General features: G+C 45.1%; 1 protein-coding gene across 2 annotated transcripts in view; it reads right to left on the bottom strand.

Annotated features, from left to right (window-relative positions):
* kif26ba (kinesin family member 26Ba) overlaps window positions 1–16,120 on the bottom strand; it is a 354,883-nt gene that overhangs the window by 211,759 nt on the left and 127,004 nt on the right. For both annotated transcript variants that reach the window (XM_073050455.1, XM_073050454.1), the window contains one exon: window positions 552–706. In XM_073050455.1, the coding sequence (XP_072906556.1) occupies window positions 552–706 (155 nt within the window). The remainder of the gene's footprint in view (window positions 1–551; window positions 707–16,120) is intronic.

The following is a 16,120-nucleotide window of genomic DNA, read 5'->3' as shown; positions in this document are numbered from 1 at the left end:
TCTCTCATTAACCAGGTGTTTTCACCCTCAGAACTACCATTCACTGGGTGTTTATCTGTTTTTCACACCATTCTCTGTAAACACTAGAGACCGTTGTGTGTGCAAACCCCTGGAGACCAGCAGTTTCTGAGATACTCAATGTCTCCCATTTTATTCTGATGGAAGGTCATCAAGCACACTGAAACATCATCCCTGTTCCTCCCTCCGCAAACGCTGCCTGGCCTGCTGTACATCCTCACCATTTCTCAGGGTTTAGTTCCTCATATTGAGACCTCACTCAGTGTTGCTTCAGTTAACACACAGCTTTACTGGAAGCCTTCATCCCTCCAGACTCACTTTGAATTTCTCTACAACTCACATTCTCCATATTATGTATTTACATTTGTTATTATTTGCACGATTTGTCTTCTTTTGCATATTGGTTATTTGTCCGTCTTCATTATGTCTAGTTTTGCATACATTTTACTTATTTCTTTATTTTCCTGAAAATGCCTTCAAGAAAATGAATCTCAAAGTAGTGTATGGGGACCTATACATTCTTTGAACTCTACCTGACAAAGAAGGAGGCTGCAGCCGAGGTCCCGCTGGAGGCCACGGTGCTCTGGGAGCCTGAGAAGCTGTACACCGATGGCTTGTCTGAGTTGTAGCGGTTGAGGACCGCCTCAGTCAATCCTTCCCGGCAGTTGTCTGACATCAGCTGGGATATCTGCAACGAAAAGAAAGGCACGGGTGAAAACTGGAGGCTCCGTGACAAACCAGCATCAGAATTCAGGAGCAAAGTGGCTCACGGAGGGGCAGATGATGCAGGTAAACAAAATGGGGTAGAGCAGGACTGGTGTAAATGCAGGGCTTGTTGATTGGCACAGGCTGTCGGCTGAAAGACCTGTTTCAATGCCCTGTCTCTCTGATTAAAATCTTCTTCCTAGGGTAGGGGAGTCTAAAACTAGAGGGCAGAGGTTTAAGCTGAGAGGGGAAAAATACAAAAGGGATTTAGAGTCATAGAGCCATCCAGCATGGATACAGGCCTTTCGGCCCAACTCTTCCATGCTGACCGATGCGTCAAGGAAGCTAGTTGCATTTGCCCGTGTGTCGCCTATATCCATTTAAATCAGGAGTTCCCAACCAGGGGATCCAAGGACCCCTTGCTTATTGGTATTGGTCCATGGCATAAATAAGGTTGGGAAACCCTGCTTCACACCCTTTCTATCCATGAACCTATTGAAATGTATTTTTGATGATGTTGTTGCCCCTGCCTCAACCATTTCCTCTAGTAGCTTGTTCCATATCCTTCAGCACTGTCTGCATGAAGCGGCTGTCCCTTTTTAAATCTTTTCCTCTCTCGCCTTATGCCGATGTCCTCCAGCATTTGGTTCCCTCTCCCTGAGAAACAAAAGGGATACTATTTGTGCAGGTTCAGCAAGCCACCTAAAACTTTGACAGACTTCTCCCAGAGCACAGCAGAGAGTATCTTCACTGGTGGCATCACTGCCTGGTATGGAAACATCAATGCCCAAGAACAGAAAAGCCTAAAAAAGTTGCGGACACAGTTCACTCCCCAGCATTGTGCTCATCTACAAGGAGCACTGCCAGAAGAGAGCACCACCCATTATGAAGGGTCCTCAGAGTCCATGTTCTGTTCTCACTGCTGCCATCCGGAAGGATGTACAGGAGCCTCAGGTCATTGCCACCAAGTTCAGGAACAGTTATTACCCTTCAACCATCAGGTTCCTGAACCAGTGTGGATAACTTCACTCACCTCAACTCTGAGCTGATTCAACAACCTATAGACTCACATCCAAGGAGTCTACAACTCATGTTCTTAGTATCCACCTATCTATCTATCAATGTATCCATCTATCTATCGATCTATCTACAGATTTATCATTGATTCTACTGTATTTCTTTGTTCTACTGAGAATGCCCACAAGAAAATGAATTTCAAGGTAGTATATGGTGACATCCTGTATATATACTTTGATAATAAATTCACTTTGAACGTTGAACTATTTCACCCGGAGGGAGGTACATGGATTGAGCTGCCAGAGAAGTGGTAGAGGCGAGTATAATTACAATGTTTAAGAGACACTTGGACAGGTAGATAGATAGGTACATTTACGACAAGCTGTGCAAACTCCCTTGTAGATAAATGGCAGCATGTCTGGGATGTTGGAGATGGGAGAGTCCTGTTTGGTGGGGCTGGGGGGAGGAAGGTGACGACACAGTAGTCAGATCCATTCCATGGATCAGAGAAATATGGTCCTGGCCAGCTGATAGATAGAAGGATTATTGATAGAGGAATCATGCTTTGATCACCCCTCTCATCAATGATCCTACTATCTATCAGCTGGCAGATGAAAATCCGGGTCATTGGAGGAGGTGGAGACATCAAGAGATCTCAGTGGCTTGTTAAAAGCGACAGGAAGCATGGACACATGGCACAAAGCCGTTTTTAAATTCACCGCAGGCTCAATCAGCCAGGGTCCTGGGAGGGTTCAACATTCCTGCTATCACCTCGTGATCCCCCAAGCCCCTGGCTACACTGCACTAAAAACAGCCTTTTTCTCTCAAACTACTTAAGGCCTTTCCCAATATTATTAAAGTTCCTCAGTGATTGAGATTTTCTTTCAAACATTCCTGAGGTCTCCAAATACGTTTCCTTACTGTCAACAGCAAGCAGAAGCTCTAAACAGGTCAGCAAATAGACATGCCGTGGGGCTCACTCCTACAGGCAGGAGACCGCTTACGTGAGTTTGGATTTGTTTAAAATACTTTCAACTGGAAGGTGAGGTAAATAACAGGAATCATTGTGCAGCGATGATTATGTTTTCTTGACAGCCTAAGCAACACAAAGGGGCCTATCTCTCAGATGCTCGGCCCCACAGCCCACTGGGCTCCAGCTTAAATGAACTCCAGAGAGGGAACCAAAATGTAGGAGAGGTACACTTACTCCCACTGCTCTTACTGGTGTGGACAGATATTTTCACACTTGTTCTGATACGGGACAGGAGCTGCTGATGTAACCTTAAAGTGAGCTTGGCTGCCTCTTCGCAAACATATTTAGATAGAGCACCCACTCAAATCTCTGGATTCAAATGCTTGATGAGGCAATATTAAGTTCTTAACATTGCAGGGTTTTTACATCAGTTTTACTCTGCCACAGTAATGATCAACTCCATTTCGCACCAACCCCACCGATTAAAATGTCGAGGAAGATCGAAATCAATTGATTTTTTTTTGGTCGAGGGACAACTGCGGAAGTGCGTGGACGTCAGCGAGTTAGATCGGCACGAAGTTTAAAAGGAGTCAGCTTTACAGAGCGGGCACCAGAGAAGCTTGCGACAGAGTAGAGGGAGACAGAGTAGGAGGGCTTCAGTGATAATGGGTCGAGGCAAGGTAGGTTATCTGTGAAGAATAGTAACAGGAAGTATGTCTATGAGGTGGGTGTTCTGGACTGGGTGTCAGACGTGAGAAGTCCGAGAGACTCCCAGCCTCCCGGAAAGCCACTTCTGCACCAGGTGCGCCGAGCTGCAGCTCCTAAGGGACCGTGTTAGGGAACTGGAGCTGCAGCTCGATGACCTTCGTCTGGTCAGGGAGAGCGAGGAGGTGATAGAGAGAAGCTATAGGCAAGTAGTCACACCGGGGCCTCAGGAGACAGATTAAGTGGGTAACAGTCAGGAGAGGGGAGGGCAAGAGACAGATACTAGAGAGTACCCCAGTGGCTGTCCCCCTTAACAATAAGGACTCCTGTTTGAATAGTTAGTGGGGGGATGGCCTACCTGGGGGAAGCAACATTGGCCATGCCTCTGGCACAGAGTCTGGCCCTGTGGCTCAGAAGGGTAGGGAAAGGAAGAAGGCAGCAGTGATAGGGGACTCGATAGTTAGGGGGTCAGACAGGCGATACTGTGGACACCCGAAAGAAACTCGGATGGTAGTTTGCCTCCCAGGTGCCAGGGTCCAGGATGTTTCAGATCGCGTCCAAGATATCCTTAACTGGGAAGGTAAACAGCCAGAGGCCGTGGTACATATTGGTGCTAAGGACATAGGTAGGAAAAGGGAGGAGTTCCTAAAAACAGACTACAGGGAGTTAGGATGGAAGTTGAGAAGCAGGACCTCAAAGATATTAATCACAGGATTACTGCCTATACCACGTGACGGTGAGTATAGGAATAAAGTGATGTGGAGGATAAATTGGTGGCTGAGGGATTGGAACAAGAGGCAGTGATTCAGATTTCTGGATCATTGGGACCTCTTTTGGGGCAGGCACGACCTGTACAAAAAGGATGGGTTGCACTTGAATCCCAGGGGGACGAATTACCTGGCAGGGTGGTTTGGTAAGGCTATTGCAGAGAGTTTAAATGCAGAATTTCTGGGGCTGAGAACTGAACGGAACAGACGAAGGAAGAGGCGTTTGGCTCACAAATAGACAAAGCTTGGAGACAGTGTGTGAGGGAGGATAGGCAGGTGATAGAGAAGGGATGCGCTCTGACTGATGGTTTGAGATGTGTCTATTTTAATGCAAGAAGCATCATGAACAAAGCGGATGAGCTTAAAGCGTGGATCAGTACTTGGAGCTATGATGTTGTGGCCATTACAGAGACTTGATTGGTCAGGGGCAGGAATGGTTACTTAGAGTGCCAGGCTTTAGGTGTTTCAGAAAGGACGGGGAGGGAGGCAAAAGAGGTGGGGACGTGGCACTGTTAATCAGAGATAGTGTCACGACTGCAAAAAAAGGAAATGGAGGGATTGTCTACAGAGTCTCTGTGGGTGGAAGTCAGAAACGGGAAGGAGGCAATAACTTTACTGGGTGTTTTTTATAGACCACCCAATAGTAACAGGGACATCGAGGAGCAGATGGGGAGACAGATTCTAGAAAGGTGGTAGAGGATTTTAATTTCCCAAATACTGATTGGCATCTTCCTAGAGTGAGGGGTTTAGAGGGGGTGGAGTTTGTTAGGTGTGTTCAGGAAGGTTCCCTGACACAATATGTAGATAAGCCTACAAGAGGAGAGGCTGTACTTGATCTGGTATTGAGAAATGAACCTGGTCAGGTGTCAGGTCTCTCAGTGGAAGAGCACTTTGGTGATAGTGATCACAATTCTTTCTCCTTTACCATAGCATTGGACAGGGATAGGAACAGATAAGTTAGGAAAGCGTTTAATTGGAATAAGCTATCAGGCAGGATCTTGGAAGCATAAATTGGGAACAGATGTTCTCAGGGAAATGTACGGCAGAAATGTGGCAAATGTTCAGGGGATATTTGTGTGGTGTTCTGCATGGGTATGTTTCAATGAGACAGGGAAAGGATGGTAGGGAACAGGAACCATGGTGTACAAAGGCCGTTGAAAATCTAGTCAAGAAGAAAAGAAAGGCTTACAAAAGGTTCAAAAACTAGGTAATGATAGAGATCCAAAAGATTATAAGGCTAGCAGGAAGAAGCTTAAGAATGAAATTAGGAGAGCTAGAAGGGGCCATGAGAAGAACTTGGCAGACAGGATTAAAGAAAACCCCAAGGCATTCCACAAGTATGTTAAGAGCAAGAGGATAAGACGTGAGAGATTCGGGCCAATCAAGTGTGACAGTGGTAAAGTGTGTATGAAACCGGAGGAGATAGCAAAGATACTTAATGTACTTTGCTTCATATAGACGTTAAGAAAGAGGATAGAGGTGTATAAGATGATGAGAGGCATTGACCATGTGGATAGTCAGAGGCTTTTTCCCAGGGCTGAAATGGTTGCCTCAAGAGGACACAGGTTTAAGGTGCTGAGGAGTAGGTACAGAGGAGATGTCAGGGCTAAGTTTTTTACTCAGGTACATGGAGCTTAGTAAAATAGAGGGCTACAGGTAAGCCTAGTAATTTCTGAGGTAGAGACATATTCGGCACAACTTTGTGGGCTGAAGGGCCTGTATTGAGCTGTAGGCTTTCTATGTTTCTATGTGCTAGAGCTTTTGGAAATCATCAAGTTGAGCAGCTGCATCACTGCCTGGTTTGGAAATTGCACCACCTCAGATAGCAAGACCCTGCAGCGGATAGTGAGGTCAGCTGAGAAGATCATCGGGGTCTCTCTTCCAGCCATCACGGACATTTACACTACATGCTGCATCCACAAAGGAAACAGCATTATGAAGGACCCCATGCACCCCTCATACAATCTCTTCTCCCTCCTGCCATCTGGGAAAAGGCTCCAAAGCATTTGGGCTCTCACGACCAGACTATGTAACAGTTTCTTCCCCCAAGCTATCAGACTCCTCAATACCCGAAGCCTGGACTGACACCTTGCCCTACTGTCCTGTTTATTATTTATTGTAATGCCGGTACTGTTTTTGTGCACTTTATGCAGTCCAGTGTAGGTCTGTAGTCTAGTGTAGCTTTCTCTGTATTGTTTTTTTTACGTAGTTCAGTCTAGTTTTTGTACTGTGTCATGTAACACCATGGTCCTGAAAAGCGTTGTCTCATTTTTACTGTGTACTGTACCAGCAGTTATGGTCGAAATGACAATAAAAGTGACTTGACTTGACTTGAAGCTGGATAAGTCACTGGGACCAGATGAGATGTACCCCAGGCTATTGTGGGAGGTGAGGGAGGAGATTGCTGAGCCTCTGGCAATGATCTTTGCATCATCAATGGGGATGGCAGAGGTTCCGGAGGATTGGAGGGTTGCAGATGTTATTCCCTTATTTAAGAAAGGGAATAGAGATAGCCCAGGAAATTATAGACCAGAGAGTCTTACTTCAGTGGTTGGTAAATTGATGGAAAAGATCTTGAGAGGCAAGATTTGTGAACATTTGGAGAAGCATAATATGATTAGGAATAGTCAGCATGGCTTTATCAAAGCAGGCCGTGCCTTATGAGCCTGAGTGAACTTTTTGAGGATGTGACTAAACACATTGATGAAGGTAGAGCAGTAGATGTAGTGTATTTGGATTTCAGCAAGGCATTTGATAAGGTACCCCATGCAAGGCTTATTGAGAAAGTAAGGAGGCATAGGATCCAAGGGGACATTGCTTTGTGGATCCAGAACTGGCTTGCCCAGAGAAGACAAAGAGTGGTTGTAGACGGGTCATGTTCTGCATGGAGGTCGGTGACCAGTGGAGTGCCTCAGGGATCTGTCCTGGGACCCCTTCTCTTCGTGATTTTTATAAATGACCTGGATGAGGGAGTGGATGGATGGGTTAGTAAGTTTGCTGATGACACAAAGGTTGGGGGTGTTGTGGATAGTGTGGAAATCTATCAGAGATTACAGCAGGACATTGATAGGATGCAAAATTGGGCTGACAAGAGGCAGATGGAGTTCAGCCAGATAAGTGTGAGGTGGTTCATTTTGGTAGGTCAAATATGATGGCAGAATATAGTATTAATGGTGAGACTCTTGGCAGTGTGGAGGATCAGAGGAATCTTGGGGTCTGAGTCCATAGGACACTCAAAGCTGCTGTGCAGGTGTGGTAAACCATGTATATCTGTCTGGACATGCCCCTCTGCTGACTGCTCCTGTGACTCCTCCCACAGACCCCTGGATAAAGGCAATTATGTCACTGCTCCTTCCACAGTCCAGGGCAGTCATCCAGCATGGACATGGTACATTTTACAGTTAATAAAAGCTTTTCAGTATTTACTCTACTTCCAGTCTTTTGGAGTTATTAGTGTATCAGCAGGTTGACTCTGTGGTTAAGAAGGCATACAGTGTATTGGCCTTCTCAACTGTGGGATTGAGTTTAAAAGCCAAGAGGTAATGTTGCAGCTATATAGTACTCTGGTCAGGCCCCACTTGGAGTACTGTGCTCAGTTCTGGTCACCTCACTACGTGGAAACTATAGAAAGCGTGCAAAGGAGATTTACAAGGACGTTGCCTGGATTGGGCAGCATGCCTTATGAGAATAGGTTGAGTGAACTCGGCTTTTTCTCCTTTTTCTCTCATCTCAGCGGAGGATGAGAGGTGACCTGATAGAGGTGTATAAGATGATGAGAGGCGTTGATTGTGTGGATAGTCAGAGCCTTTTTCCCAGGGCTGAAATGGGTAACATGAGAGGGCACAGTTTATAAGATGCTTGGAAGTAGGTACAGAGAAGATGTCAGGGCTAAGTTTTTTACACAGAGAATGGTGAGTGTGTGGAATGGGCTGCCGGCAACAGTGGTGGAGGCGGATATGATGGGGTCTTTTAAGAGACTCCTGGATAGGTACATGGAGCTTAGATTAATAGAGGGCTATGGGTAACCTTAGGTTATTTTTAAGGTAGGAACCTGTTCGGCATAGCTTTGTGGGTCAAAGGGCCTGTATTGTGCTGTATGTTTTCTCTGTTTTCTATGCTTTCTAAGAGTGCAACTGGGCCTGTTCCCACTGGATTTTAGAAGAATAAAGAGATTTCCTTGATACCTATCAAATATTGAAAGGCCTAAGAAGAGTGAACATTGTGAGGATGTCACCAGTTACAGGGACATCTCAACCCAGAGGGCAGAGCCTCAGAATTCAAGGACATCACTTTAGAACAGAGATATGGAGGAATCTTTTTTAGCCCAATGGTGGTGAATCGGTGGAATTCATTGCCACATGTGGCTGTGGAGGCTAAGTCATTGGGTATATTTAAAGCAGCGATTGATAGGTTCTTGTTAGTAAGGTGTCAAACGTTATAGAGAGAAGGCAGGAGAATAGGGTTGAGAGAGATAATAAATCAGCCAGTTTGAAAGATGGGGCAGACCTGATGGGCCAAATGGCCTAATTCTGCTCCTCTGTCTTCTGGTCTTATTTCACAATTTATTCTGCATTGTTACTGTTTATAGTTCTTTTACCTCAATACTTTTGTGATGATTTGATCTGTGTGCAAGGCAACCTTTTCCCTGTTTCTCAGTACGTGACAGTAATAAACCAATTCCAGTTCTACGTGAGTGAAGGCATACACTGAACGATTCAGGAATAGCTTCTTCCCTTCTGCCATCTGATTTATGAATGGACGTTGAACCCATGAACACTACCTCACATCTTTCTCTTCATCCACTATTTATTTTGTTCAGCTTTTTTAATAGATAAACTTACTGTAGTTTTTTATCACTACGTATTGCAATGTACTGCTGCCGCATAACAAATTTCACGACGTATGCCGGTGATGTTAAACCCGACTGTAATTCTGAACACTCAAGGCCTCATTTGCTGAGAGCCAGGAGCAGAACAAAGTTCCTCGGGGAGAGAGATATGGTCAGAGCTCACTAACAAGAGCATCTCAAAGATCTCCTCGCCACAACTCATATCCTGACATAAGTGGTCTTGACTTCGTAGAGCCACAGAGGAAACAGGCCCTTCAGCCTAAATTGCCCGTGACGATCCAGTTGTCCATCTGAGCTTGTCCCATTTGGCTCATCTCCCTCTGAACATTTCTTTAGCTAGAGGGTGGTGAATCTGTGGAATTCATCACCACAGACAGCTGTGGAGGCCGAGTCATTGGGTATATTTAAAGTGGAGGTTGATAGGTTCTTGATTAGCCGGGGTGTCATGGGTTACAGGGAGAAGGCAGGAAACTAGGGCTGAGAAGGAAAATAAATCAGCTATGATTGAATGACAGAGATGACTTGATGGGCTGAATGGCCTAATTCTGCTCATATGCCTTATGGTCTTATGGGAATGTAAGAAAATTCCCATAAGACCATTAGAAATATGAGATATATAAATCTTACTGCTTCCTGTAAGGAATTTGTACCGCATGGGTTTCCTCCAGGTGCTCTGATTTCTTCCCACAGATTAAAAATGTACCTGTTGGTAAGTCAATTGGTCATTGTAAATGACTATGATTAGACTAGGATTAAATGAGAGATTACTGGGTGGCATGGCTCGAAGGGCTGGAAGGGCCTATTATTTATCTCAATCAGTCAATAAATCAATAGGTAAATAGATAGATAAATAAATGGGGTTGGTGTAGGATGAGTGTCAATGGACAGCATGTATCAATGGACCGAAGAGCCTGTTTCCATGCCTTATCTCTCCATGACTATGACATCATGCTTGAACTGCTGGTTAAAACAGGAAATGGGAAATTTTACTTCTTTGTTTTGAACTTGATATCTGACACCGACTTGCTTAGATGCATCAAAATGTGTCGGCAACGGGATTGGTTCGGGTTCCTGAATAAAGACAGGAGACCAGAGAAAGAGACACACACCTGTGGCACTCCATCAACAGGTTTCACACCAGGTGCTTTTTTAACAGGGTCAGCCCCTTTCCACATACACCAAGGTTCAGCCACAGTCCCCACCAGACCAGCACAGAGTGGGTATCATTCACATGGACAGATCCACCTGGTTAGTCTGGTCACGCCTTTCCAGAAGAAAACACACACACAATTCACTGCAAAGACCCAACATATCAAACAGTTGAAAAGCCACTTTCTGACAGATTAATTATACAGCTTGCTTCCTTCTAGCTTCAAGGATTTTTTTTTGGATGTTTGAAGTCACACCCAGCGCATTCTTCTCACCTGTAATGCCAAACATCTGGTTTAGAAATTCAATTCCTTGTCTCACGCAGTGAATTAAGGGCAACAGAAGTGAAGTGAGGGTGGACAGACCCTACAGTGATGGGGATACCCATGCCGGGAAGTGGTGGATGAAGGATCCTAAGGTTCTAGTCCATCCCAGATTGAGCATGGAAGTATCGGGCATCTGTGTCTCAGTGAGCAGCACCATTACCTCAGAGCCAGAAAATTGCCTGCTCAAATCCTACCTCAGGAGGTTTTAGAAATTGAGCCAGGTTCATAGCCTTAAGAAACTCTAGACCATCTGAGGTGACAACCTGCTAATCAGTTTTACCTGAATCCACGGTCCCAGAGTGAACATAGAGCATTATATCACAGTAAGGAACCTTCAATCCACAAATTTGTGCCAACCCTTTAATTTACTTTAAGATCCTACTAATGCTTCCCTCCAACATAGTCCTCCATTTTCCTATCATCAATCTGCCCATCTCTAATATATCTAGCTCTACCATCATCCCAGGCAGGTGTTCCATGCACCCACCACTTGCTGTGTAAAAAAAACTTACCACTGACATTCCCCCCCCCCCCCTTAACTTTCCTCCAATTACCTTAAAATTATGACATCTCATATTAGCCATTTCTGCCCAGGGAAAAAAGTCTCTGGCTACCCACTTGATCAATTCCTCTTTTCATCTTGTACATCTTTATCAATTCACCTCTCACCTCCCTTTGCTCCAAAGAGAAAAGCCCTAGTTTGCTCAGCATATCCTCAGAAGATATCCTCTCTAATCCAGGCAGCATCCTGGCAAATCTCTAGAGTTTCCACATCCTTTATATAACGAGGTGACCAGAACTGAACACAATATCCCAAGTGTGGACTAACCAGGGTTTTATAGAGTAAAACAACACTCACAAAATGCTGGTGGAACACAGCAGGACAGACAGCATCTATAAGGAGAAGCACTGTCGACGTTTTGGGCCGAGACTCTTCGTCAGGACTAACTGAAAGGAGAGATACTAAGAGATTTGCAAGTAGTGGGGGGAGGAGGAAATGCAAAATGATGGGAGAAGACCGGAGGGGGTGGGATGAAGCTAAGAGCTGGAAAGGTGATTGGCAAAAGGGATACAGAGCTGGAGAAGGGAAAGGATCATGGGACGGGAGGCCTTGGGAGAAAGAAAGGATGGGGGGGAACACCAGAGGGAGATGGAGAGCAGGCAGAGTGATGGGCAGAGAGAGAGAAAAAAAACAAACAACTAAATATTTCAGGGATGGGGTGAGAAGGGGAGGAGGGGCATTAACGGAAATTAGAGAAGTCAATGTTCATGCCATCAGGTTGGAGGCTACCCAGCCGGTATATAAGGTGTTGTTCCTCTAACCTGAGTTTAGATTCATTTTGACAGTAGAGGAAGCCATGGATAGACATATCAGAATGGGAATGGGATGTGGAATTAAAATGTGTGGCCACTGGGAGATGCTGCTTTCTCTGGTGGACCGAGCGTAGGTGTTCAGCGAAACGGTCTCCCAGTCTGTGTCGGGTCTCACCAATATATAAAAGGCCACACCGGGAGCACTGGACGCAGTATACCACACCAGCCGACTCACAGGTGAAGTGTCGCCTCACCTGGAAGGACTGTCTGGGGCCCTGAATGGTGGTGAGGGAGGAAGTGTAAGGGCAGGTGTAGCACTTGTTCTGTTTACAAGGATAAGTAATCCAGGAGGGAGATCGGAGGGAAGGGATGGGGGGGGACGAGTGGATAAGTGAATCGCGTAGGGAGCAATCCCTGTGGAAAGCAGAAAGGGGGGGGAGGGAAAGATGTGCTGGGTAGTGGGATCCCGTTGGAGGTGGCGGAAGTTACGGAGGATTATACGTTGGACCTGGAGGCTGGTGGGGTGGTAGGTGAGGACAAGGGGAACCCTATCCCGAGTAGGGTGGCAGGCGGATGGGGTGAGGGCAGATGTGCGGGAAATGGGAGAGATGCGTTTGAGAGCAGAGTTGATGGTGGAAGAAGGGAAGCCCCTTTGTTTAAAAAAGGAAGACATCTCCTTCGTCCTGGAATGAAAAGCCTCATCCTGAGAGCAGATGCGGCGGAGACGGAGGAATTGTGAGAAGGGGATAGCATTTTTGCAAGAGACAAGGTGGGAAGAGGAATAGTCCAGGTAGCTGTGAGAATCTGTAGGCTTATAGTAGATATCAGTAGATAAGCCGTCTCCAGAGATGGGGACAGGAAGATCAAGAAAGGGAAGGGAGGTGTCGGAAATGGACCAGGGTGAAAGTTGGAGGCAAAATCAATGAAGTCAATGAGCTCAGCATGCGTGCATGCTTTTATAGAGTAAATCAGATTTACCTCAGCGTTCTGTATAAAAACAATCCCTCAATCAACTCAATTAAAGCAGGTCACCTGGTCACAATGAGGTTTGTGGAAGCTTGCTGTGTACAGGTTCGGTGCATCACTTCAGTGAACACACAAGTTGGCTGTGAAGGTTGCTGGGGAAATCTCCAGCTTTCATTCCAAGCCCAAACTCAAATTTGACATCTATAAAACCATTAGACATGGGAGCAGAGCTAGGCTTTTTGGCCTATCGTTTCTGCTCCAAATCTATTATGACTAATTTATTTTCCCTCTCAATCCCATTCTCCTGTCTTCTCTCTGTAACCTTCAACACCCTTACTAATCAAGAACATTCACTTTGAGTATACGCAATGACTTGGCCAAAATTATTGATGTCCCTCAGCCATATCTCCATAAGCCTTCATGTGCACTGATCTGGGGTGATCCCACAATGCTTCTTGCAATGTGGACTTGTCACTGCCACTGGTGACAGCACTCCTGGTGCGGGTTTTGGAAACTCCTTCTGGGAACAAACACAAAGAACAAGTCTTTGTGTCACAGTGCACAAGTCTGTCTATTCACTGAACAGGTATAAGTCAGGGCAAGAAGACTCAAGTGTGGGAGAATTAGCTCTCCACTAGACTAGTCTTAGAGGGCATCAACACCCTGCCAGAACAACACCAACCTGGGTTTGATCTTCACCTCCGCTGCTGTCAGCGTGGAGTTTGCATGTTCTCCCAGTAACCACATGGGGTTATTCCATGTGGATAATTTTAGAGCGATTGGAGGAAAGTTTAGGGGAAATGTTACATTTCTTCCATGTGGCCTAGTTTCCTTCCTCAGCATAAAGCCATGTGGGTTGGTGGGTTAACTGGCATCTGTAAATTAACCCTTCTGTGGGTAAATGATAGGGAACTTGAAGTAGTTGATCGCCATCTGCCAGAAAATAGACTATAGAAACAAGTAGAGAAACGGAATTGATAGAATTGCCCTGAAACTAGCATAGACTCAAAGGGCCAAATGGCCTCATTCTAATTCTTAAGGAAATATAAGATCTTCTGATGCACTTCCACACCTGATCTCCCAATCTACCTTGTTGTGGCTTTTGCAATTGATTTGCCTGCCCGCTCTGCACCTTCTCTATAACTGCGACACGATACTCTGTTCAGTACAGGAGTGGAACCCAGTGTGGTTTTCTGCAGCTGTAGCCCATTCACTTCAACATGTTCAACATGTTGTGCGTTCAGAGATGCTCTTCTGCACTCCACTGTTGTAACATGCGTTTATTTGTGTTCCTGCCAGCTTCCTGTCAGTTTGAACCAGTCTGTCCATTTTCCTTTGGCCTCGCTCATTGATAACGCATTTTTGCTCACAGAACTGCCAGTTATTGGATGTATATTTTTTGGTTTTTCACCCCATACTCTGTAAACTGACTGTTGTGCATGAAAATACCAGGAGATCAGCAGTTTCTAGGATACTCAAACCACCCCATCTGGCACCAAACAGTCAAAGTCACATTTCTTCCGCATTCTGGTGTTTGGTCTGAACAACTTGGTCTTGACCATGTCTGCATGCTTTTATGCATTGAGCTGTTGCCACATGTCTGGATGATTAGGTATTTGCATTAACAAGCAGGTGTACATGTGTACCTAATAAAGTGGCCACTGAGTGTATTCTCTGCTTTCTGTTTTTGTTTTACGAACTCAGTGTAATTATGTATGGCATAATTTGTCTGGATACTGAGAGGTCAAGTAAGTGGCCTGAACTGTTGACTGTGTTTCTCTCTCCACAAACACTACCTGTACTGCTGTGTATTCTACTCTTTCTGTCTGTATTCACCTTCTGCAAACTGGACCTGGATTCTCTTAAGCGTTAAAGAAGAGTTTGAAATTATTATAGGATTTTCTAGCCTAGACAGAGAGAAAAACTGTGGGCTATCGAGAATAAAGGATGTGATGTTAAAATTGACACTACACTATTCAGTCCTGATTTTATTACGATCATAAGACATAGGAACAGAAATAGGCCATTCTATCATGGATGGTTTATTATCCCTCTCAGTCCTATTCTCCTGCCTTCTCCCATAACAGTTGACACCCTTACTAATCAAGAACTACTTTAAATATACCCAACGACCTGGCCTCCACAGCCATCTGTGGCAAAGAATTACAGAGATTTACCACCCTCTGGCTGAAGTAATATCTCCTCTTCTCTGTTGTAAAGGGATGTCCTTCAATTCTGAGTCTGTGCCCTCTGGTCCTAGACTCTCGCTCTATAGGAAACATCACCTCCACATCTATTCTATCTAGGCCTTTCAATAATTGATAGGATTCGATGGGATCCTTCTCATTCTTCTGAACTTCAGCGAGCACAAATCCAGAGCCATCAAACACGCCTCATACATTAACCCTTTTATTCCCAGAATAATTCTTGTGAACCTCCTCTGGGCCCTTTCCAATGCTTAGATAAGGGGCCCAAAACTGCTCACAATACTCCAACTGTGGCCTGACTAATGCCTTATAAATCAGAGTGGCACAATGTTGTATCAGTTAATGCTGCTGCCTCACACCTCCAGAATCCTGACCTCCGACACTGCCTGCATGGAGTTTACTTGCTCTTCCTATGACCATGGCCATCTAGGCCATGTGCTAATCTTGCCTCTACCACTGGACAGGAGGGGCAGAAGCCTTACGACTCACACCACCAACTTTATATAACAAATTACAGCACAGAAACAGACCATCTCGGCCCTTCTAGTCAATGCTGAATGCTTACTCTCACCTAGTCCCACCTACCTGCACTCAGCCCATAACCCTCCATTAATAACAGTTCCCAGAAGTGATAAGGATTTCAAGGTTCTTCGTATTTTCAATATAGTGGATTCCAGTTAATTGGGCCATCGTGGCAGCTGCATTTTTGGGACAACTCTTAAAGAACAAAAACTAATTGAGGAAATAGCTGTGATTCCTCTCGTTTACTTTGGACACTATGCTACTTAATTGGGACAGGATTGAAATGTTTTTAACTAATGTCAGTCGCGTGCACTTGTGTGGCTGATAGACAATACACCATGTTTAGAGGGAACAGTTTTTAGATAGCGTCAGTTGCATGCGTTTGCCTTCAAAAAGTAGTGATTTTAGTAACCAATAGTTGGCGAGAAATAAGCAGTACGACAATCCAGAACTGTTTTGCTCACTGTGACTTCAAGCATTCAGACTTTGAAGTGCCAAGAACGGCTGGGAGTGAAACAAACTTCAACAAGTTAAGAGCTTGTTAAGAATTTAAAGGTATCGACAATCACCTTGACTATTGCAATGAAAATGAAGATTTGGAG

The sequence above is a fragment of the Hemitrygon akajei genome, chromosome 7 (assembly GCF_048418815.1).
Source record: "Hemitrygon akajei chromosome 7, sHemAka1.3, whole genome shotgun sequence".
Taxonomy (NCBI): Eukaryota; Metazoa; Chordata; class Chondrichthyes; order Myliobatiformes; family Dasyatidae; genus Hemitrygon; species Hemitrygon akajei.
This window is presented reverse-complemented; position numbering and strand designations above follow the sequence as displayed.